We start from the raw sequence: 23,616 nt of genomic DNA on the forward strand, positions 1-23,616 counted from the left end.
GGCTAGTCGAGGATGTTCATGCGTAACCTCAGAGGCACATATTTGGGTCACCACTGTATCAGAGCCCGAACTTGAAGATCATCATTCCGTTTGACCAAACATTGTCTGATTAGAGTTGTGCTCAACCACTCTGCTATTGGCGCTGGTCCATGAGGCTTACTGAAGTCTTCGCTTATCAACGAAATAGAACGCACTAGTAGTTCAGAATGGTCCAGGCCATTGTTGCTTTTGGCGAAATAATAGGAATATACATTAGTGTCGGTGCATGCCGCTTCCGTTCCCACAGACTGAATCATTCATTTTGGTCATCTCCCAAATAAGGAATGTAATTCAGGCCACCGAGCTGTCAGGTGTTAGGAATAACAGCACGTCATTTCATCCCTATGTCTGGACGGAGTAAACTCGACATCATCTATGCTTCTGGTGTGACTTAGCAGCATTTGGCGTTATGAACAGCCTCAGCCTCCGCTTTCTCTTTTGGGGAAATGATGTCCTAGTCATGCACCACGATGGAGCCCAGTCCCCATTTATAGAATAATAAAAATTTAGGTGTATAGTTGGTGGCTTCGATCTTGTGTAGGTATTTGTTTTCCTTGCATTAATTTGTCAATTGTAACAGCCACAAGTCGTGTTGACATGGCCCATTGTTCATTTAGAATTCGTACTTTTTTCACTCTTGGCCGCGTACTCCAATAAGGGTATTGTTCTTCCTCATCGTATAATATTTGGCTTCTTCTCGACTGTGGATATGGTTTTAATGAACTCCCCCTGGAATTCTAAATTGCTGCAGACGCCTCATGACTCAGCTGTCTCTTTTGGTGTCCCTATAATAGTTAATTCTCGTTGTCATCCGAGCATTTACTTTCTTTCAAACTATACCAGCAACAAGTGGCGTTTAAACAGAGACAGCCCTTGGCGATATCCCACTCATCTCGTATAATGAGTATGACCAGTCCGGAGTACAGTATGGATGCGATAGGTCAGCCCATGTCTGCGAAAGAAGAAGAGCAGCCACAGATGCTTCCATATCACGATATGACTCGGTCGAAGGCACCGGTATGAGCAAGAGTCCCCCAATGAATCGGACGCATCACAGTCTGATGTGATACCATGGATAGGAATGCTCGCAGACGATTACCACATTCAACTTACCTTACCCACACTTCGCTTTATTATACATCAACCGCAATGGAGAGCTCGGTGTGGAGGCTTCGTCTTCTATCGCGAGTTATGAGAAAGCCATCTTCACGAACGACGTTAAGGAGAGGTTTCTTAAATCGGCCACGGTCGGATGGCAGTCTGATTTACAAAGTTATCATGCCAGTAAGTGAAGAGGTAGTTGATGAGGGGATTATAAGAAGAACATAGTAATAACCAGGATGATGTTCTGCGGCAGATTCCGTGAGTCACATGGATGGCGATGTCAAACCCTTTTTGTCCAACACTCCCTTTACTTTGCAACAACAACAACACCCCCACCACCATCAGACAGGCTGGTATCAGCCTGAGATGATACCTTGCGAATGGCAGTCACTGCATAACAAGCGTCATAGGCGTAACCTCAGGCGCGTGAGCTCCGATGTCCGTCGTAATTCGGACTCAGATTCTCCAGGCGCAACGATCAGGTGGACAGCACTTCGACTTGGACAGAAGGATCTTTTACGGACTTACTATGAGAAAGCGTTTGAGAACTTTCAACAGCTTAACTGCAGAGCAATTGCAAAGGCCTTCGTCAAATTAGTCGAGCCCCGCAAACAAGTCAACCACCCATACAATGGACGAAAGACTACCGCGGGATCATCTCAGCGAGTAGACCCAGAATTGACGAAGCCAAAATGGTGGCCTACAGGTGTCACGCATAGAGAGCCCGATCATCTTCTGAAAGCTGGTAGGCCATATTCCTTCCAGACGCTCTCATCGGAAGCGCCATACTGATTCTTAATTCGTTGATGCAGAGCGAATTCGGCTTCTTGTACATATTTTATGCGAATTGAGAGACAGCCATGGGATAACAGCAGACAGACTCAAAGATGCCGGACAAGATGTACGGCGACAGATCATGCCGGCAGAGCGTTTACGTGTATTGGATGAGATTTACTATGTTCGAGAGATGGAAGAGCTCTACCTAGACGGCAAAATCAGTATGGCTCCCTTATCCTGCCTCGCTACTAGGAGGTTCGGCACGACTAACCACTGAAGCAGGCGGTGACACTATAATCCACGTCTCCCATGTCCATCTGACTGAGGCCGGGACTGACGCCGAGTTACATGAGCATTCCCCCAATAGCCGCTCCAATCCCCTGGTTAATTCCAGTGTCAAGTCTAAGCGAGATGCTTCCAACATGTCCGATTGTCATAAGCCAAGCTATGAGAGCGATGTACATTCCTCCACCGAGCACAACCAACCAGCAAGGCAGCCACTGAGTCACATCGCTTGCGCTCCTCTATCTCCGCTTTCAACTCCCTCCATCAGTCGAAAGAGCTCCTTAGAGAGTAGCCTAACGACATATTCTTCCGACCTGCCTTCGTCTATGCTGTCGTCCAATGAGGCCAATCGGGCATATCCATCGAAAGACGTCAATGCCACCGGGTCGTGTATTCCAGGCTATTTTACGCAACATATCTCTACACAACCTACTGGGCAAATTACTCAGACCGGATTTTGGAACAGTATTCCTCAGGGGCATCAGTCGCTTGCATTTCAAGGATACTAATGAAATTAATGGAGCTCTTTGTTGGTTTCGAGTAGTGGAAACATTTGACGGATCCTACCCCATAGCGCGAACTTATTCCATCGCGCTCTTTCTTTCTTCTTTCCCCCCCTTTATCAGATATATACCAATGTACACTTAAGGCACATAAATACCTAGGATTAACTATAGGTACGGCACCAGTCAAACAGAGCAAATAAAATTCAAGAATACCAAGCATCTCCCAATTTCATCTCATCGTTCCAAGCTTTTAACTGCCAGCTACCTAACTTGCTGGCCTAGCCAACTGAAAGTTCCGGTTACTCACTTTATGTACACTGTATTAAAGAAACTAAGGAGCTTCAATCCGACAAGAAATCCAGCAATTTAGCTCCTTCAAACATAAAAAGTATTGAGATCTCAATCTGCCATACTGGAGCTCTGCATCGCAAAATACTAAATAACACAACCCTAATGACAGACAAAAAATACATAAATAAGTAGAGCTCTCCTAGCAAAAACAAGCTATTCTACTCATGCCATAAGCCCTATCTCCTAAATGCCGCTACACACACTCGCAAGCGATAGATAGCACCTCATTCTGAGTGTTGGGACCATGTTTGCAATGTGAGAAACGACTGGCTTACGGTCTTCCAGTTGTCCAAGGTCTTCCTCCCTCGTCCACAGGGCATTTGTACAGCCAAATTCAATTATTGAATTCCGCAAAGCCTTGCCATGAGGGTGGTAGAACATATGGAGATGTCGATATCCTTTTAACCCCCTCAGTGCATGCCTGACCGGGAGTAAGGTCATTCCCGATTGGATGTCCCCATGTCCGTCCTGCTCGGCCTGTCCGACGACAGCGACTCGATAGCGCATGAGGAAAAGGAGGGCAATATACATCAATATCCTGTCATCAGTCGTAATTCCATGCAAGTCTCTCTCCCCCTTCTGTGGGATCACAATGTGTACTGTGGTGAGATATAGTAGCTGTCGACGAATGGCAGTCAGGTTGAGAACATGAGAGGAATCGTACTGAAATTTCATCGGGCGGTAGGCGAAGTGTTTTATATTCCGCCTAAGGCCGAGTGGTAGTTCCATAGGCCAAGGCGATGTGTACATAAAGACGAAGTGGGAGAATAGAGCCCGCTCAGCTACCCAGGCGCACGTTCTGTCTGTGAGCATGAGACTGTGATAAGTTGGGTCCAAGTCCCTCCAGACGACCTTTGTCACCCGGTCATATTTTAAGTAGATAATTGGATGGTCGAGCCATTCGGCATGAGGTGGTGTCATAGCGAGTATAAAAATGTCATAGCGAACCTTCAGCGGGAAGCTGTGGATGGTTCTCCTGAGTGGCATCTGGACGCTTGCTGAGCAAAACGATGTGTATGGAGCGATCGAATTTGTTCCTAAGTATAATGGATCTAATGGTAGAGGATACGGTAGTATTTAGGAGGCGGTGGTGGATGATAGAAGATTTATGTTCGTGGTCTGATCGAACATTTCCCCGGAATATATAGTATCTGTGCCTCAATATGGAAGGGGCATCTGTACAACATGAGTTCCATGCTCTTTCTGAAAGAGGCGATGCTTTCATTGATCGTAATCTTAAGATGTTTCCCCAAGTGTGTGAGCACCTCTCTGTATTAATTCATCCACATCGTAGGTACATGCAACATACGGATATATCGCCTAGTTTAGCTGAGCTTGGCAGCTTTCTCCATATCCTCTCGTGTAAGAATATCCCCAGACTTTCGGAGAGGACTTAGCCGTCCCATTTTCCGCAACTGGGCGATAAGACGCTCATCGCCAAAGTGGCTATTATGTTCGAACTCCGGCTCTTCTGCGTATGCGACCCGCGCAACATCCACCAGCATTCGAGCCGTCATTCCAAAAACCCGATAACGTGTCAGCACACCAGGCTTTCCTTTCTCTTCCAGAGCATTAGCAGCATCTTTCTGTCGTCGGTTGGCAGTGCGAGGCTTGACCACCGACTGAGGCCGAACAGGGACGAAGAATTGGTGCACTGTCTAGTCAGCAATGGCAAACAGACAGGAATAGGGGAAGATATCTTCCAGAAGGTGTACTCACTGCGCCAATTGGACTGGTGCCACTCCGTCCAAGCACCTTGATACCAATCGGATGGACTTCCACCCCAGTTACCCTCATCGCCCATGCGTAAGAAATTGTGAAATGGCGCCGTGAATACCGCCGCAACTTCCCTGGCGTCCAATTTCGGGATCAATGTCACTTCAGGGTCGGCATTCTGGCCGGTCTTCTCATCATATGAGTGAAGTAGTGCTACACATGGGCGGACCACAAGCTCCGTTCTCGCAAGATTAGCCGGCAATTCGCAGAGATGCTCCACGACAAAGGGCTGAGGGAGCGATTGGTCATTGTCTGGCAGACCGATCTCTTCGTGCGCCTCGCGTCGCGCTGTTTGAAATGGGGTTTCTTTTAGTGAGTCGGCCCTGCCTAATGCGATTGGTGTTGAGTTAGTGATACATGTCTGTCGGTCATTGTGCTCAGGCTTGCTTACCACCAGGTAGCGCGGCTTGGCCAGCGTCTATGTATAAAATTTAAGTCAGTCATTTGTGTTTCGATCTATTCCATCGTATGCCATCTGGATTTAAGCCAAGTCTGTGGATGACTTACACGAACTCAGAGTCTTTGCCCGCATAGTAAGAACTACCCGGAGATCTCCCTTAGGATCCGCATAGAGCAGCAGCAAAACCGCCGCTCGTCGTGACAATGGGACCATCTCATAATTGGTCGGTGGTGGCTTATACGATCTTAATCGATCTATCGCGTCCTGTTGGCATAAAAGTTAATGGGGCCGACTGTTGTTAGCCCAAATACGTCATGTCATGCTTTTCGGTAGATTATGCGGGGAACAAAACAGGGGTGCAGAATATGTAAATAGATGAAAATCACTCATGAAACGACAGGAATTTCCACAATACTACAAAAAGACAGGCATTATGAGATTCATTCACGGAAAACGTTTTCTTCCTGCATTAACTGGAAAGATGGGTTCTCCAGATGGTCTGCCATACCTGTGAGACGGCATTCAGACGTGGCATTTTCTGTAAGTGGCTCGGGTGTTGAGTGCTAAAAGTGCGAGGACCCAGGATGATTCTAGTGATCGCTTGACTTCGCATGGCAGAAGCGATAGATCCCAGTACTAGTTCTATATGGAACTAGCTTACGCTGAGGGTCGGTATTATGCTAGTGAAGATGATCCGTCAACATACTACAATTGCCGAGGTTATAGTGGAGAATCGATGGTCAGCAGCCGATGGATTTCAATGGCTATGGAGCCTCGTATACTATCCCATCACAACACTCTGGCGTATTCTGCATATTGTTTTACGATGCAGGAAAGCACTACATGATATCTTGAAGCCTGTGAATATATTTTATGCCAGCCTTGTTGAAGACTGTACCTTTTTTTTTTTCGAAGCACAGGAAAAGTCCAGGAGCGAGGAACAAACACATCAAAGCAGGTATATTCCACATAATTTCCAAGTGTCTATTGAGCCAGACATCACCAAGTAATAGTAATAATAAAAGGTACATGTAATATGACAAAGGGCAAACATATAATAACTAACCGCAGAGGCCAGTGGACCATGATCAAGCAGATTAAACAAGAAAGTAGTCTATCGTATCAAGAGTAACACAAACAAGAAGAAGAGTGGGAAGGAGGGCAGATGGAGGAAAGTCTATGTCATGCTGTGTAAATTCAGTGAGTCCTTAAGCAGAGGTTGTCTCCTTTTTTTCTTCCTTGGCCTGGGCCGATGGGTCTTTCAACTGTGCTTCCTCTACCTTTTCGCCCTCGACCACTGCCTCGGCTGCCTCGCCGGATTGGCCCTGATACTTGGCCTCGATGGTGACATCTTCCTTATCGTCGATATCCTCATGATCCTTAGGCGCGGCGACGCCCTTCTCCTCGTTCTCGCTATTCTGCTCGTTCTCCTCCTCAATGAGCTCTTGCTGCTCCTTAATGACCTCAAGACGCTGCTTGTTTGTGGCAGCACCCTCGGCATTGTGCACCTCGAGTTCAATTTCATGGAACAGCTCCTCGGGAATGCTGGACAGCACCGACTGAAGAGCTTCAATCTGGGATGACATCTCTGTCTCTTTACCACCCTGCGCGTAAACATATGCATTGCTCAGAACAAGAAGCGTAGATGGGACGCCTTGCTTGAGACGAAGATCGAGCCATGTCGAGATATCATCGCGCAGACGAGCAGGAGAAACGCCATGAGTGCGAATACCACGAGAGGCGCATGCCATCTGCAATTCTGGCACAGAAAGAGATTCAACCCCCTCGTAGAAAATAGCGCGATCATCGCGCTTGATCTGCCTCATGCGGTGTCGGATGTTGTAACGGAGCATGGCATCAGTACCGAACGAATTCAGATTCATGTACTTGCAGATACCGACCAATTGAGGCCGAGACAAGTTGTCCAGAGTCAGGTCATCTTTGAAAACCTTGCAAACTTTGATAACATCCTCAGTCGAAGGTGCTTCTCCGGTTGTCCTGATTTTCTTAAAGAACTCTGCGAACTCCTCATTTTTGACAGTAGCAGCGGTCACAGGAAGACCACTCTCCCTCAGCGTATCTTTCAAGAAAGCAGAAACTTCTTTCCGTGTAGAGCTCAGGTTCAATGCCTTCTTCTCGCGAGCTTTCTGTCCCTCGTATGTGCTCGGAAGCATATTAGGGAACAGCTTGAGAGCCACAGGGAGTAGCAACTCCGCAAAAGGAATAATGACAAACATAGAGAAGGGAACCAGGCGACCGAGATCCTTAACCGTTCGTTGGAGCTAAATGCATTGAGCAATTAGCATTGCCCAGCATGTAAGTAGAAGCAAGGGGATGGGGAGCGAACCTGTCGGTGTTCTCTTCTGCTCAGCTCATAACCCGCTGCCATCTTCAATGCTAGTCTGGAACTGATTTTGACTTCCGTGGCCAAAAGCTTGGTGCCATCCCAATAGTGCTGGGCTTCCTTCTTGATCTTTTGCCCAATCGTCAATTTCTTTTGCTCCTTCTTCTCCTCCGTAGCCTCCTTTACTGCTCCTGCGTCACTTGACTTATCCTTGCTCTGAGCATTGTTTTTCGGGGTTACTGGTAACTCTGATTTAGGAACAACTTGTTGATCATTTTTAGCAGACTCTGGGATGATGGGCTTTTTCGCTTGCTCGGCGTTGAAGCCGGGCGGAGGAAAGCTCGATGAGGACGAGGTAGAAGTCGATTGCTCTGTAGCGTACCCACGGTGAGGGACCAGAATTGCTAAGGCTTGTATGTGAGACGGAAGACCTCGACCATTGATCCGGAGACTGGCGGCTGAAGTTGCGCCCAATGCACTAGTGAAGCGTGGCCGGGCTGATAAGAATAAATGTTAGCCATCATAAAAGGTGGCCTTCCCAGCAATACCAGGACATAGAAGCAACACGGGCAGTAGCGACACAAGCGTACCGATCAAACTGGGGCGCAATGCAGCACTGTTGCGCACAAGTCTAGCCGATCTAATGCTGACAGACATAACGGAAGGCGTTGGAAAGGAGATGCTCCAAAGAGCAAGTAAGTATAAAGGGCAGGGACAACAATTTCGACCAAGATGATACAGCAAGTTATATGATCTCACACAAGGCAGATAACACAAATGGAATTGGCATGAATTTCAAAGGAGTGATGATGTGTCTTCGTTCTCCCCAAGTTCTGGAGTCCAGAAGCGGTCGTTCACGTGACAGCGATACTCGGAGTTTACATTTTGTCGCCGCCGGAGTTTATCTCATCAGTCGGGGGTCGCAATAAGCTTTGCCGATTTCCTCGGCGGCAACAAACTACCGGGTCCGACTAAATGCCTCACCAAAAAATAGAGGAACTTGAAGATAGACAGAAAACAATATTATTCGGCACTCTATGGCAGTACATAACAAAAAAGACAAACACTTACGGTTTCAGCTACTAAACAAGAGCGGATATATATATGAATAGCGTGTATGTCGTGAAACATCATGACAGAGAACGACTGACCAGGAAGTTGGGTATCATTAAGTCAAAATTGCATGAGTAGGCAGGATTCGCAATCCAGTCAAGAAGAGGGGACACGCTAACGACAACATCTAAATGAGTATTTGAAGCTTCGAGTCCACCTATTTCCTCCCTCGCACTGACGGGGAACCGGAAGCAGCCTCTTCTATGCCGCTCGCCGTCACGCTAGAGTCAAGCAGAGGAATTTTATCAATGCTTGCCTTGTCGGATCCTCCATTCTTTGCGGTGCCTTTAGAATCATCCAAGATGTGCGTCCCAGTGGCAACAGCGCTGTCTGATGTCAAAATAGTCGGGCTAGCTGTGCCTTCAGGAGAAGACTGCCACCGTGCGACATCCTTTTTCAACGCTTCTAGTTCTTTCTGGAATCGCTTGCCAAAAACATCAATGTAATATGTTGCGCCGTTGTGGATGCTCAAAATGAAAAGCGCAGTCAGGAATAGCCCACTAGCCCAGCGGGACCATAGCCAGAGCGGACATGGAATCATCGTCAAAATCGCATAGAAGTATTGGATCAGCATAAAGGCAGGAGCCTGTAACGATTCGGGTAGGCTTAAAACTATTTTCCCAATCCAAGCCTTCGCATACGATTTGCGGAGCCATGTAAAGCTAGTCGGGCGTCCTGCGGCAATCTGCTCGGCACGCCGCACGGTGATGAAGCAATGATAGGATAACTGCCATATCGTGTAGGGTACCGTCGCCCAGACCATCATAGACAGGAGCGAAAAGTGGTCCGGTGACCCAGGCTCACTGAACTTGATGTCATAGATCGCAGGGAACCTCTCCTTCAAGGTCTCCGCAGAAGTCAAGTGAACAATACAATGCCAGGCTGCTGGTGGCATAATATGAATGAACAGACTGTGATACCGGCCAGTTAGTAAAAATTGTTCGGAAGATGTAACGAGCATGATTCATACCTCACAACCTTGTCCATACTATGAAATACAAGGGAGTTTCGCCACATAGCGATCGCGACAGCGTTGTTTCCGAAAGTCAAACAGTACGCGCTAATGAAAAGTCTCTTGGAATTCGGGAAGGCCCAAATACTCAACATGCATAACAGGTTGACGAAATAACACAGGTCAGCCAAAAAGTAATGATAGCCTTTCGCGTGATATCTATAGTATCGAATCGGCATGAAGTAGGCCAGCTGTATGGTGAACCAGATATAGAAAGACTCCGGATGGGCGCCAATGAGATAGCCACTGAAGAAAATGTTGAGGACACCGGCAATAAACGAGATCTTCTCACGTAGTGTAACGGTCGCGGTTGCGTTCCACTGCTTTCCCAGGCGCTCAACACCGACCTTCATACGGCGGCGATACTTGTCAAGCTGCTCGTCCGCAGTAGGGACTCGCCTTTTCCATTCTCCCACCACGCGATCCTTTGCGGTTGCGGAGGTGTACTTCAACTTCTCCCGTTGTTTTTTCATCTTTTCTTTCTGCATATTAATGGTATGCTGTAACTTTTCGAGCTTTTGGGACAGTGAAAAGTTGTCGAGCAAGTCGAAGACAGTTAACTTATCCAATGGGGGGAAAGTCTCCCAATCATCCTGATAAGAGAAGGAAGGCCTTCTTGGTGTGCCAGATGGCGAATAAAAGCTATCAGAGGATCCTACAACATCGTCCAAGTCCGACAGCATGTCATCACTTGGGATCGCCTGGAGATCAGGCGAGTCACCAGTCGAGTAGGAGGCGCCGTCCTCCATGATGAGTTTCTGTTGGAAAGAGAATATCGTCGGGCCGTCACGGTAGTGAGGATAGGGTCTAGTAAGAAAGCGAGCGAACGTTAGCATCCCCATGATTGTCCACGAGGTATGATCAGCCAGATCTGATAATCCCAATCAAATATCACAAGCAGATGATCTGATATCTTCAGGGAAGGGACATCGAAATTAAGGACCAGTGGGTACCATATCAATCTATGAAGGACCGATATAAATAACCAAGTACTTACTCGGACGAGCGCAGTAGACAGGTTGGTTCCAAACTTTCAATACACACTCAAATGTTCCAAATCCTCCAGTCTCCTTCAGCGATCCAAGCGCATGACCACCGTTAGAGCTAGACGAGTGACCGAAAACCACAAAGTGTGGGGAGCGAAACGAGGAAAGGGAAGATGTTGAGGACAAGTTGGAAGTTGAGGTTCTCCGTGTGCACGCGTCGTACGCTATGGTTGGCCAGTGCTGAGTGGCCGCGTTTCTTTGGTTCTTCTGGACCCTCAGCGGCGGGATCTGCACCGTAGATGGGGCTTTACCCCTAAGGAACCAATGACACTTGAGAATTCAGGTGCATGATCCCACAGGGTTTCCAATCAATCTCTAGACCGTTCCTGGGTCTAGATGATGAATGCGTTGTCCCCCAACATTTCCATGGGTCCAACTGGAGGATTTCCAAGGAGGAACAAGACACCATCCGTAGGTCAGGAATTGCTAGAAGGGAAAAATAAAGAAGTAGCTAACATCCAACATACCCAAGGCCCGAACTATATCATGCTCCTAGGAAGAGCTTGAAATCCATATCGTTTCCAACGTGACAGAGACAAGAATCAGACAATGTCCTTTTCGTGTGCTCACTGATGATTTTTGTCTCAAGCTTCACTAATCCTCCTAGGACAGTATGAGGGGACAATATTGCCAAACCCTTCAAGTAAAAATTATGGTATATAGTATTTTACCCCACGGGCCTCCCTGAGTATGGATATTACATTTTTCGTTGAAAGCACTGTGAGGTGATCATTCAACAACATCATGCAAACTGTGAAGGTCAGTAGAAATATGTCATGGCTGAATAGGCTATCTACTCTCACAAGTTCAAGTAATAGATCATTTGGTATTGTGATATTGGAGACCTGGCTTCATAGCTTTTCTGGAACCCGTCACCTGTACAAGGTATTACTTCTTGATATACTTAGAGTGATAATGATTCAGTCTATAGAAGGAGTCCATCTGGACTGGGGGATAATATAATATCTTTTATGATGGAAGCTTAAGTGACCGGTATGCTTGTATATCTAACATATACCAGGAGCGTAAAACTTGGCGAATGAGGCCTGTCCGAGTCGTTATTTGGATCAAGTTCATTGCTTTGTCGGAATAATAAACGCCTAAGAAGACTCATGGTCAGTAGAGCCATCTCACTATGTTGAAAGCAGTGAAGCACAGATTGAAAAGCGAGGAGCATTATTGTGTAAGCTTGCCATATTTCGACACTAGTAACCCTTCTCACGTCATCTTGGATTGCGTGTTCTAATTTAGGTATTATCTTCCCTCCTCTCGCCGTCACAGGCCAGTGCTGACCGAACCATCTATTGTCTATACTCTCAAATAGAATCATTCGAATTGGTGGCTATTGCTAAGGGTAGAGAAGTATAGAGTTGTCACGATGTACGCTGCCGTCGCTCGGATTGTAGGGGTTGACTTTCGATGTGCTAACTCACAAGGTATTTGAAGACTCAATATACCTTTTAGGTTACCTACATTAGCTATACTGCAATTCTCTTCTCATATGGTACTCAGATATAAGACTCGGCTTGCAGGATATGGGTCAGATAACTAGCTTTTTACTGAAAGCCCTTCGAAAACCCTCATTAAGATATAAAGTGGCCGGGGATCTTATGTATCTTCTACGGGCGGCCCATCGCTCTCTCTCCAATAGCCTACAGAGAAGACCGCGCGCCTGGTCTCTAGAGAGCACATTTTCTCCAGAACATATTGGAATCAACGAGAATTGCTTTGTAGCTAACCACACATTCTGAGGACGTACTTAGTCCGATGCCGGTTACGTGAGGTAAAAGAACAAAGAAAGTAAATTAGTATTCCCTACATTAATGTCACTCGAAATGCAGTGATCCTATGTAGCGGTTAGTGTTTTGAGAGCAAAAGAATACCTCCCTAACCAATTCGTCGCTTATCCTTTATAGTCACTCTCTTTGTTAGTTCCAAGGAATTCAACAAAGACGTCTGACACTTCGGCCGCACGTGGTTGTACCATGCGATTCCGGATCATTTCTCCGTTAGCCACCCCCTGGGAGCTTGCACTTGCACTGTTTCAACTATTTGGTAGTTGATGTAAGCATCAGAGGCCAAGCTCCTTATCTCATGAGCTACTTCTTTCTATTTTTGGGTGAGACCAAGCTCAACAGTAGTGGGTGGACATGCTCCCGCCAGAGCTTAACGCATCATCCAAGGTTCGTCTAGCATTGGGCAAGATAGGATCCTTTTACAAGCTCTGGTCACTGTTATAGTTTCTTCCACAACTGTTAGTGTTCGATTTCGTGATCATAAAATCTATCGGACCGCCTAGGGGCTATGGCCTTTACAACGTGAGCGATGAAGCGACATTAGGAACAACTCACCCTTGCCTCTTATTCTTTTCTTCTAACGTCGTTCCAGCTGGTAGCATTCCTTCCCAATGGGTTACTGCAAATTACATGGTAGATTGGAGAGTTGGTCAGCCAGGAAGAGCGATATACGATCTAGAACACTAGTTCGTCGGTTGGCACGAAGGACAAGATGGTCGTGTTGCTAATTATATGTCCAGGAGGATGCATTCGGGAAGGATGCATGCGAGAACGCCATACTGTACGGAGGGAAGATTTGTTAGGCCAAACCCTATGGCCACGTTTCTGTTTACTAGCAACAAACTATCAAAGCATGAAGTATCTCCTTATTCCTTGAAAGAGCTGTCGGTGTTTGGACCCTTTCACTATTGCCGACGGATGCTATGGATTCTTGGATATATCTGGAGCTAAGTGACCCCAACAGCGCTCTTTTGATTTATAGTATTTGCTGGGAGGAAAGTTTACTAAACTAACTGGACTATTGAGACCTTTGCCATGAGTAATTGGTTGCGTCTGAACATAAGAAAGTAACTATCATGCATACACACATAGTAACCTTGTGCATTTTATCGTCAGGCTGGGGTGAGTACGTACTAGTCTCCATGGTAGAGCAATCCTGGACCGAATTGGGTATGGTAGCTTTCAAACCCCTTGATCTATGTCTTAGAACGGGGACTTTCATTATTCTTTTGTTCAGTTCTCCGATCCGATACATTCCCCAGGTGACGGGTTGGACCTCAAGACCAAAGTTTACTGTTAAGTCCGGCCTATCTCCTATTCTGCTTCGCGGGGGCATCCCTTGCCCCCTACCGGAAGCCTGGCTCACTAGGGATAGTACGAGCAAGTCAGCTGCTCTGAGGATAACTGAAACCGTGCTCAGTGACAGTGCTCCCTCGGCCGGGGTTTTGAGTTACAACGATTGATCGAGCCCTAACCCGAAATATATCCGAATCACATTTAGAATAATGCCAGTCTCTTTCAGCCGCTCCAAGCAGCCTTAACGAACGGGGTTTGCTCCTAGCACAGGGATACCCAGAAGACTGGGATTGTTCTCTGAGGGACCATAGGTAGGACGGATGTGATTACGCGAGAGACACGGAACTAATGACTGAAAGGCTGAAATCTGGACGTGAGCATGCATCATGAGGTATAGCTACTACCACCACAGCGGGCCTAGTGCAGGTCTAGCCATGTGGGTAAGTTATAGCTTGCTAAGCCTGCATGGATATACCTCAAGTTTCGTTCAAATTAAACAAATTGGGTAAGGCCAAGAAGACAAGTTACCTTTGAACAATGGAGAAAAGTGTCCGTATTCTTGGGTTGCCATGTGTGAGGCCCTCAGTACCATTCGCTTCTAGCGTGTTGTGCTGTGTTCTACATTTCCTCAAGTTCCCACTTTTCTTTTCCTGTTTTCTTTTCTTTCTTTTAATTTCTATCTATGACTATTATTTTCTCACCCTGATGTCATGCGCCTGGCTGTCACCTGAGTATGTTTCGTGAGATTCCCCGTTTGGGAACAAGCTTTCAGCTATTTATGGAGGATCTCAGGGATGACTGCGGGATGATCGAGCTTCTTGTGTTTGACACCAAGTCCGTAATCTTCCAAGTAATCTTTATCCATAATATTAAGTTGAATTCAGTTCATTGTTAAAAATGGCCGGGCTCGGAGCACTTCAGCTCCTAACAAGCGTTTCTCTTTCTCGATGTGTTACTGGAAGAGCCGAGAACAACTGATCAAGTTGGATTACACTTTATTACTACGCAAAACGTAGCGATAAATGGGAGTATCTAGTACTACGAAACACATTTGCTGCCTGTAACGGGCACTTCCATCACAGCGACCAACGCTAGCTTCTTCCTACTAAGTTCGGCTATAGTCTATTCATGCGCCATACTGCTGCATAATTGTTGGACCAACATGAGGGGCAAAGAAATTTGCCTGTTACACAAGGAAAAGAAAAAGTTGAGCTATATATATAAAAAAAAAAAAGTTACCTTACTATAATCGGAAGACTAAATTAGAGGTGACGGTTAGGGTTATCCCAATTAGCGCTGTACAATACCCGGGCCCAGCTCCAAGTCCTTGGAATCCGGATGAAAGGTCTAATGTACACAGGAAATAAAAATGGAAGAGGGGGTCTCTTTCTTGTTTTAGACCGTTCTGTCTTGTTCCTGTGCTATGACACTGTCAGTCGAAGTATAATCTCAAGATAGGATTTAAGCGGTGCTCACCGCAAGACGCTAAATGTGATAGATCCAAGGGTATGTATGTCATGAATACAGTATTCGGTGGGGAACGAGGACTCTAGGCGTATATGGACCAGCACAACCTAGATACATAGCCATTTCGAAAGCTGAGCTCGTTGAGGAGAATAGGAAAAAATAAAAGCGAGAGGACACGCGGATACGATCCCTAGCCGTCCTCGCATTCATCACGAATATCGAGCGAAAAGACTACTAGAAATGTGGCGGCGCATGGCATAGAATGTTTTCTTTGTTGTGGAGAGTGAACACATGGAGAGACTAACGCGATCGAGTGCTGGTGCAAAGTTTAGTGGCCTTCGACTTTCTTCGAGTTCATACCGGTTGCTGACGGTGCAGTGAGAACGATGATCTCCTCAGAGTGTGGGGACTGGGCACCACGGTAGGTACCGGATCCACTGCTCAGTGCGGTATTATCCTACCCAAGGACGATTTCCTTGCTGTGCTCGGGCTGCGGGCACTACTTTCCAAGTCTATTACCTTTTCGGATATATTTCACCGCGATCTTTCAACCCTTTCTAGATGCCACAGAACCTCCTATCGATTAGTCTAGTAATGAGTTTATTTCCCGTGTTCCAGAGATTATGCTTCTGGGATGAACCCTTTCCTCATCGATTTATTACGATAGTCGATTTGGCGGTTGATATCGGTGCAGGCGGTGCAAAACCCAGAGTATCCCTTGCATGGGTGTGTCACCCTTTTGTCGGTCCATGAGGTTATGGTTGCCCATGATGACCACGACCATGGCGATCTTGCAGGAGACCCACGACTAGACCACAACACTTTGGATGGGTCTTTTATTTTTTGGACCGCCATTTCCGGACATTTCTATCCAGGGATGTGGGTAATAATACTGGAACGTTATTATGATTCCCCAACTGGCTGCCTCGTTTAGCTGCATCTTCCATCCCTTTATATCACATTACCTCTAATTTCTTTGTCGGTTGTTTGCTTCTATTTCTTCTGATCTCACCCCCCAGGCCTCTCTCATTTCATTTGCAACCTATTTATTTCTCTCAGAAAAAATGGTCCCGCATGTCCTGCTGTTGGGAATTCTTCTGCAGGCTAGGATTAGGGCTCGAGCCACAAGCTGACTCTGCGGGGACCGGGGTCTTGTGACCATCATCCTGGACGCAGATAAGAAGAATAAATAATATTGAGCTTTGGAATTTGGAAGCCCCGTACGCCGCTATTGGGCATAATCTCTCCTTATTCGATATTTCAAAGTGACACAGGAGTGGTTGCTTGCTTTTCGGACTACTTGCTTATTGTCAACACCTCTTTCTCTCGCACCGCTGTTCTGCCCTGATTCCCTCCCCTCTTTCCTCGGGGAAGGGACAGATAGAACATTCTTCTCCGTCACGAAACGCCATTCAAATATAGATCTCAGCCATGCTTTCACCGACCTCTCTCGCTGTCCCAAGACAGGCTCCGCCAGTGAGGCCGTCTCGGTCACTCGAGGGACTAGAGAAAGTTGTGCCTCCACCTACACCTCAGCCTGCTGCTCGGTCAGCACTTCGGTTGGATAAGCCACTCCCCAAGCTGCCTGCGAAACCACTACCTGAGACACCCTCAATGGAGAGTTCGATGGGATGGAGTGACGACAGCAGCACAGATGTCAGCCTCGAAACTCGTCGTACATCTGATGCGTCGTCCGAGAGTTACCCAGTTTGTGTTCGTTCACCCTCGGATGATCTGGACGAATTCGTCGAACATTCTCCTATTTCTAGCATAGATCGCTCTTCCCCCGTGAAACCATATAACAAACCAGAACCGTCACCTCTGCCGCTCACCACATTGTATGATGATCGTCACCATCAGCGGTCACGTGCCGCTCCTAACCATTATTTCAGAGAGAAGAAATGGGAGTTCTTTCCAGAGCTCGCGATGCCATCAGAACTGCCACCTGGGTACCCCAAGTTTCCACCTGCACCTCGGAAGCAGAATAACAGTCGTTTGAACCTAACGGCATTCGACTTTACGAAGATAAGTCCTCGCTGTACTTCACCTGATAAGCGAGCACTTTCCCATGATGTACGCAAGTCTATCCGCTCCTACGTACAACGAAGACTATCCAAGCACTCAATTGATAAGATCAAGCCTAAGCGACGACCACGAGCATCGACGGCTCCCTCTGAGTTTCCGGAAGAATACCGATGCTCCCGGAAGACTTCTTCTAGCAACTACTCTAACTATTCCGATTGTGGAAGTACAGGGCCGCAACAGAACTTCCTCTATCTCTCTGCCGATCTCAAACGACTGTCAATGGGCAGCAGTTTAAGTGATGACGATAGCGACGGAACAGTGAACTCGATAACACCCTATCAAAAGAAACAGACAGCTGTTCGCATCTCGACTTACCAAAGGTATGGGCCAGCCACGCGGGAGAAGCCCGGACGTGAAAAGAGGATCAGTTACCGGCAAAGAGGCAATGTAAGATTTCCGAAATACCGGAAACAGGCCTCAACTTTCCAGTATGACACTTCTCTGAGGACCGGACCATCAACATGCTCTACACTACAGCAAGGCACACGGTTCTGCGTTAGAGTGCTGCAGGATGGAACGAGTCATGTCCTTATAGCGCTGGATGAAGCGAGGCAGAAGATAATTCAGGCTCAAGTCGATCGAAGACGGAGACAATTGAAATCCAAGATCAGATTAATTGGTCCGGTCAATCCATATACTACCTACGGGCGGGTTGACCCTTGGATATGACTATGCATAACTAGTGGTCTTAGCAGATCAGTCGTCTTACTGCATCTTGTATCGTCTAGACCGTCGATCCACTTTTTGGCCCGTCTCATCTTCTGGTTTTCTCTATCTACTTACCCACTCTTTCTTTCATTTCTCTTTCCATTCCCCCTTTATTCTGATATTACTTGTACACTTTTGGTTTCCTTTCTCTCAATATCCTGGAGGTAGTTACGGTAGGCGTTATGGATAAAATCCAGGGGAGGATTGATTCATTGTTCATGAGCATGATATTTGATACACCTTTACTATTGCTGTTTGAGTTATGATGTAGTTGCATGAACACCAGCGATTTGTTGTTTTATTAAATGGATGCGAGGGGGTATTTGGTGCCTCTCTTACTGCCTTGGGGTTCCGGGCAGAGCTAGGAAAGGTAATATTGTTAGTAATACTCTTCCTCTATGATAGTACCTCTTATTTTGTACTTGTGCCCCTAGTATAATGGGACCCAAAGAATTCTGTACTATATAGTATCGGTCAAATATCATGTGTTGGTGCTGGTTCTTGGCTCCAATTGGACGCATTCCATGCTCATCCGGATTGGAGGTTTCCCCGCCATGAATTGCCAGGTCACAGGATTTCTCCGCATTTACGTAGTACCTGGAATGCAGACAGCGTCACCTGCTTGTTTCGTTCCTGATTCCCACCCCGGAAACGATTAGCTCTCTGCCTTTTTTCCTCTCCACTCCTCCTCTTGCTGTCTCTTTCAATTGACCCTCTTTCTGACATCCATCCTCTATCCCTGCTCTGATGCAGACATCATTACCCTCTGATATCCTGATAAGCTTAATCAATATCCACAATTGATCGGATCCGCTATCATGGGTGGAGACGTTCCGCGACAAGCTTTCAGCTCTCTCCCCCGAGCTCCAAGCGGCCCCGTCGGTCAACGCATTCATGGTATCTATACAGATCGTTTGAGACAGTTTACGGCTAATGGCCAGTACGAGGGACAGAATCTCGTTGCGTATGTAAATAGAGTCCCTAGTCACGTCACTGGTACATGCGTCTAATACCCTACAGTAAATTTTATGAAGCTGTGAACTCTGACAAAGAGCATGTTAAGCTCTCCGTATACTCGGTCCCTAATCTGGAGCGCCCTACGTTTGAAGAGGCAACTTCACATGACTTCAAGCCTACGCATATCGGCGCTTCATTTGGTCCTAGTTGGTCAACTCACTGGTTCCGCATCCATCTGACGGTCCCGGAGGACCTATGCCAAAAAGAGCGGCTGGAGTTTCATTGGGATGCGAACAATGAGGGCTTAGTCTGGACTGAAGATGGTCATCCACTACAGGGTCTGACTGGTGGCGGGGAGCGTATCGAGTGGATCATCCCCGACGCCTGGCGCGATGGGAAGGAGCATACCTTCTATATCGAAATGGCTTGTAATGGGATGTTTGGAAATGCTCCTGGTGGGGATTCGATTCAGCCACCAGCTCCTGATAAATACTTCACCCTGCAAAAAGCACAGATCACAGCTGTCAACCTTGAGGCGCGGGCATTGTTCTATGATTTCTGGATTATCGGAGGTATGGGGTCCAAACTTGCATTTTGTTTTTATTATCTATCCGTTGTGCCTATTGACTAGCTGTGCTGACAACGTGTAGATGCTGCTCGAGAGTTTCCAGGAGATTCCTGGGAATCTCACAAAGCCAACATGGTAGCTAATGCTATTATGGACGCTTTCATTGCTGGCAATGGGAGCCAAGAATCCATCAAGGAAGGACGTAAGATTGCCAGGAAATACCTCGGTGACAAAGTTGACTCATCGGAGGTCTATGACACCGATGCACAGCCAATAGTCTACGGAATTGGACATTGTCATATCGATACGTGCTGGCTGTGGCCCTGGGCAGAGACTAAGCGTAAAGTGGCTCGGTCATGGTCGAACCAGTGTGATTTGATGGAGAGATATCCAGAACACCGCTTTACCTGCTCGCAGGCGCAGCAATTCAAATGGTTGAAACAATACTACCCCTCAGTCTTCGACCGCGTGAAGGGATGGGTCAAGAAGGGCCACTTCCAACCAATCGGTGGTAGCTGGGTTGAGCATGATACCAACATGCCCAGTGGAGAATCATTAGTGAGACAGTTCCTCTATGGCCAGCGGTTCTTCGAAAGCCACTTTGGTGAGCGTTGTACAACGTTCTGGTTACCGGATACCTTTGGCTACTCGACACAGATTCCCCAGATCTGCCGTCTAGCTGGCATGAGTCGCTTCTTTACACAGAAGCTTAGCTGGAACAATATAAATAACTTCCCACACACTACCTTCCAGTGGGTCGCGCTCGATGGTAGCCAGGTTATGTGCCATATGGCGCCATCAGAGACATACACTGCCTCGGCTCACTTCGGTGATGTGAAACGCAGCGTCACGCAGCACAAGTCCATGGACAACGATAACACATCACTTCTTGTGTTCGGAAAGGGTGACGGCGGTGGTGGGCCGACCTTCGAGCATTTGGAGAAGCTGCGCCGCTGTCGTGGCCTTAGTGATAAGACAGGTCTGCTTCCACGTGTAAAGATGGGTGAGTCAGTGGACGATTTCTTCGCAAGACTGGAGAAGAAGGTTGAGGAGGGCACACAATTCGCTACATGGTACGGTGAGCTTTATTTCGAGCTACACCGGGGTACATATACTACTCAAGCAAACAACAAGCGAAATAATCGCAAGTCTGAATTCTTGCTTCGGGAGATCGAGTATCTGGCCACACTTGCGTCAGTCACTCAATTTAGTGGCAATTATCGATATCCCAAGAAGGAGATAGACGATATGTGGGAGGCCGTGCTCCTATGCCAGTTTCATGACTGTCTGCCAGGCAGTTCCATCGAGATGTGTTACGATGACTCTGACAAACTCTACGCCGAGATATTCGAAACTGGTCAGAAGGTTAGGAGACAAGCCCTTGAGGCTCTTGGATTCGGAGATAAGAAACATTCCAAGAGCCTTGTGGCGATTAACACTCTGCCTTGGCACCGTTCGGAAGTTGTTAAGCTCCCTCCTAGGTTCGAAGAAGCAAGCCGACGGAAGTATGCCGTGGTTAGCGGGAAGACGGGTCTCATGGAGTATCGAGTCAACCCAGCCACTTCTTCGCGAGTGACTGTGTCGGAGATCCAGACGGGGGTGTTCCGCCTTGAGAATACGAAGTTGAGGGTGGACATCCACAATGGAGTTATCTTATCCCTATTCGATGTTGAGGCGGATCGTGAAGTGATCGCGAAGGGCGGCAAGGCTGGGCAGCTGGTCATCTTTGATGATAAGCCGCTTTATTGGCAAGCCTGGGATGTTGAAGTCTTCCATCTAGAGTCAAGGAAGGAGTTGCACTCTAGTAGAACTACCATCGCCGAGAATGACCCATATCGCGCCAGTGTGGTCACTGAAACCAAGATCAGCGAGAACAGCTGGGTTAAGACAACAATCAGTCTTTCTGCTGTTGCCGGGGATGAACCATCATACGTAGAGTTTGAGAGTGAAGTCGAGTGGCAAGAAACCATGAAATTCCTCAAGGTAGAGTTCCCTGTGGACATTACAAATACAGAAGCATCCTACGAGACCCAGTATGGAATCATCAAACGTCCAACACACTACAACACGAGGTAAGCCAATCGTCGTCTATTATGAAAGTTTAAACTGACTGATTCTTCTAGCTGGGACATGGCTAAATTTGAAGTGTGCTGCCATAAATGGGCCGATCTGTCGGAGAGTGGGTATGGCGTGTCGGTCTTGAATGACTCCAAATATGGTTTTGCAACCTGTGGCAACCTAATGCGTCTATCTTTGCTCCGGGCACCCAAAGCACCGGATGCGCACGCAGACATGGGCCGTCATCACATACGATATGCCATCCTGCCTCATGCTGGGCCTCTTGATTCACGCATCATCCGAGCAGGGTATAATTTCAACCACCCACTTGCTCTTGAGTCAGCGTTTGGCTCTGGGGATAAGGGTGTCTTTAACTCTATCTCCATCAGCGGCTCCCCATCGCTCATCTTGGACGTGGTTAAGCGCGGAGAAGATGACGAAGACGTCTCCCGAGACAATCTACCCCGTCGCGCAGGAAAGAGCATTGTCCTGCGTATTTATGAGTCACTTGGCGGTAAGAGCCGCGGCACTATTCATACTAGTTTGCCTGTCAAAAAGATCTGGAAGTGCAACGTGCTTGAGGATGATGAGACAGTTCTTGCAATTACCAAGGGTAAGGGGATCACGGATGCTGACATTGAGTTAAGGGCATATGAAGTTGCTACCTACCGTTTGCAACTGTAGCCAAGTGTTTTTCGGTGATACATGCATCATCTTCTTTGGAGATAGTTTGGATAAACTATGCGCTTAGTAATACAAAGGATATCTTGATAATATATGAAAAGTAAAAATGTATGCAGATGCTCGTTAAGTGAATCATAAAGCCAAAGCCACAGCGCCTTAGAGCTCCATCACCAATCCGATCCGTAATCCCATATGTAAAGCAGGATAAACCCAAGAAATCAACTAAAAACTCCCGTCAAAATCGCCTGATCAATCCCTTCCGTAGCTAATTTTCAACCTCTTCGTGGGTGGCTTATCCCCTGCCTCATCATCGTCTTCATTCTTATCCTTATTGGCATTTGACTTTTTCTTATTTTTCGACGAAGATGATCCTCCTTTCACACTCCCAGGCGCAGAAGAATCACCATTCGGTTTACCGGACGATCCATTGACAGACGTCGGTGTCGGGGCATGCGACGGAGTAGTCTGAACAGATGATGGTGTCGAATCCTTCACGAATGTTAGCCATTGATCCCCGTGCCCTTACCCAAAACTGCAACTTAAAAGAGAGAACATACCCGCATAAAACTCGCCGAGCTTCTCGAGAAAACACGATCGGCATCCGTCACCTGCGCCTTTCTTCTGGCACCACCTGCACCTCCCGAAAGCGCTAATGACCCACCAGCACCAGCACCGCTAGACGAGCCCTTGATATAGTTATCGAATCCCTTAATGATATTTCCGGCGGTTGTTTCTTCAAGGTAGGATTGTTCGAAGCGGAAGATTTGATCTTCGAGTTGGGCCTGCGCGACCGCCTGTATTAGCACTGCAATAGGCAAAGAAATGGCCTTCTGAACTATGTGAAGTATAACAACAAGCAGCATGGGATGGACACAACAGGTAACATACCATGCTCTTATCCATTAATCGCTTCTTTTGTAACGTGTCGCGTAGCTCGCGCCGCAGTTTCTCGTAGTATGGTAGGCCGCGATTTGCCCCGGTTTGGGCTGATGCTGTTCCATTGCTGCTATTATTATTATTGGAGGCTGTGGATTGGTTTGTAGTAATCGGACCTGCCGGCGTTGCGGCCGTGTTGGGGACGGAGGGTGGAGGGGCGGATTCCGTCATGTTCGTTACCTCGCTTTGGGCACGATGTTCAAAATTCAAAATACTGAACGGTCAGGTAAAATTGCTCGTGGCTGGACTCGAGTTGTATTTTCACGGTTCTTCTTGGCAATTGATTCCGATTGATTGATCGATCTAGA

The 23,616-nt window shown here is 47.2% G+C and overlaps 9 protein-coding genes across 9 annotated transcripts; 3 read left to right on the forward strand and 6 right to left on the reverse strand.

Moving 5' to 3' along the window:
- Positions 1-945: 945 nt before the first annotated feature.
- On the forward strand, positions 946-2,714 carry BDV38DRAFT_273738 (DUF2841 domain-containing protein; the record flags this gene model as incomplete). Its single annotated transcript, XM_032057725.1, has 5 exons — positions 946-1,056; positions 1,119-1,323; positions 1,397-1,888; positions 1,956-2,141; positions 2,203-2,714. 5 exons carry the CDS (start codon positions 946-948, stop codon positions 2,712-2,714), a joined length of 1,506 nt encoding a protein of 501 aa, XP_031910289.1.
- A 531-nt stretch (positions 2,715-3,245) lies between these two features.
- On the reverse strand, positions 3,246-3,983 carry BDV38DRAFT_286078 (uncharacterized protein; the record flags this gene model as incomplete). The annotated part of the gene is made up of 1 exon (XM_032060608.1): positions 3,246-3,983. One exon carries the CDS (start codon positions 3,981-3,983, stop codon positions 3,246-3,248), a length of 738 nt encoding a protein of 245 aa, XP_031910290.1.
- On the reverse strand, positions 3,885-5,510 carry BDV38DRAFT_256006 (NUDIX hydrolase). The gene is made up of 4 exons (XM_032055475.1): positions 5,346-5,510; positions 5,230-5,256; positions 4,782-5,165; positions 3,885-4,716 (listed from the first exon to the last, which is right to left on the reverse strand). The coding sequence occupies exons 1-4, from the start codon at positions 5,449-5,451 to the stop codon at positions 4,388-4,390; spliced, it is 846 nt and encodes a 281-aa protein (XP_031910291.1). The 5' UTR covers positions 5,452-5,510; the 3' UTR covers positions 3,885-4,387.
- Positions 5,511-6,125: 615 nt separating this feature from the next.
- Positions 6,126-8,376, reverse strand: BDV38DRAFT_256008 (MRS7 family protein). The gene is made up of 3 exons (XM_032055476.1): positions 8,173-8,376; positions 7,586-8,079; positions 6,126-7,520 (listed from the first exon to the last, which is right to left on the reverse strand). Exons 1-3 carry the CDS (start codon positions 8,237-8,239, stop codon positions 6,447-6,449), a joined length of 1,635 nt encoding a protein of 544 aa, XP_031910292.1. The 5' UTR covers positions 8,240-8,376; the 3' UTR covers positions 6,126-6,446.
- Positions 8,377-8,567: 191 nt separating this feature from the next.
- Positions 8,568-10,912, reverse strand: BDV38DRAFT_256011 (glycerophosphocholine acyltransferase). The gene is made up of 3 exons (XM_032055477.1): positions 9,668-10,912; positions 8,841-9,608; positions 8,568-8,769 (listed from the first exon to the last, which is right to left on the reverse strand). Exons 1-2 carry the CDS (start codon positions 10,547-10,549, stop codon positions 8,853-8,855), a joined length of 1,638 nt encoding a protein of 545 aa, XP_031910293.1. The 5' UTR covers positions 10,550-10,912; the 3' UTR covers positions 8,568-8,769; positions 8,841-8,852.
- A 4,013-nt stretch (positions 10,913-14,925) lies between these two features.
- Positions 14,926-15,695, reverse strand: BDV38DRAFT_256014 (uncharacterized protein). Its single transcript, XM_032055478.1, has 2 exons — positions 15,322-15,695; positions 14,926-15,266 (listed from the first exon to the last, which is right to left on the reverse strand). The coding sequence occupies exon 1, from the start codon at positions 15,520-15,522 to the stop codon at positions 15,361-15,363; it is 162 nt and encodes a 53-aa protein (XP_031910294.1). The 5' UTR covers positions 15,523-15,695; the 3' UTR covers positions 14,926-15,266; positions 15,322-15,360.
- Positions 15,696-16,307: 612 nt separating this feature from the next.
- On the forward strand, positions 16,308-18,391 carry BDV38DRAFT_256016 (uncharacterized protein). The gene has a single exon (XM_032055479.1). It carries the CDS (start codon positions 16,744-16,746, stop codon positions 18,064-18,066), a length of 1,323 nt encoding a protein of 440 aa, XP_031910295.1. The 5' UTR covers positions 16,308-16,743; the 3' UTR covers positions 18,067-18,391.
- A 734-nt stretch (positions 18,392-19,125) lies between these two features.
- On the forward strand, positions 19,126-22,463 carry ams1 (alpha-mannosidase). Its single transcript, XM_032055480.1, has 3 exons — positions 19,126-19,634; positions 19,713-21,702; positions 21,754-22,463. The coding sequence occupies exons 1-3, from the start codon at positions 19,484-19,486 to the stop codon at positions 22,370-22,372; spliced, it is 2,760 nt and encodes a 919-aa protein (XP_031910296.1). The 5' UTR covers positions 19,126-19,483; the 3' UTR covers positions 22,373-22,463.
- On the reverse strand, positions 22,464-23,594 carry BDV38DRAFT_256020 (chromatin modification-related protein EAF6/MEAF6). The gene is made up of 3 exons (XM_032055481.1): positions 23,261-23,594; positions 22,930-23,154; positions 22,464-22,861 (listed from the first exon to the last, which is right to left on the reverse strand). The coding sequence occupies exons 1-3, from the start codon at positions 23,477-23,479 to the stop codon at positions 22,622-22,624; spliced, it is 684 nt and encodes a 227-aa protein (XP_031910297.1). The 5' UTR covers positions 23,480-23,594; the 3' UTR covers positions 22,464-22,621.
- Between the last annotated feature and the right edge of the window lie 22 nt (positions 23,595-23,616).

This window comes from Aspergillus pseudotamarii (assembly GCF_009193445.1).
Source record: "Aspergillus pseudotamarii strain CBS 117625 unplaced genomic scaffold BDV38scaffold_56, whole genome shotgun sequence".
Taxonomy (NCBI): Eukaryota; Fungi; Ascomycota; class Eurotiomycetes; order Eurotiales; family Aspergillaceae; genus Aspergillus; species Aspergillus pseudotamarii.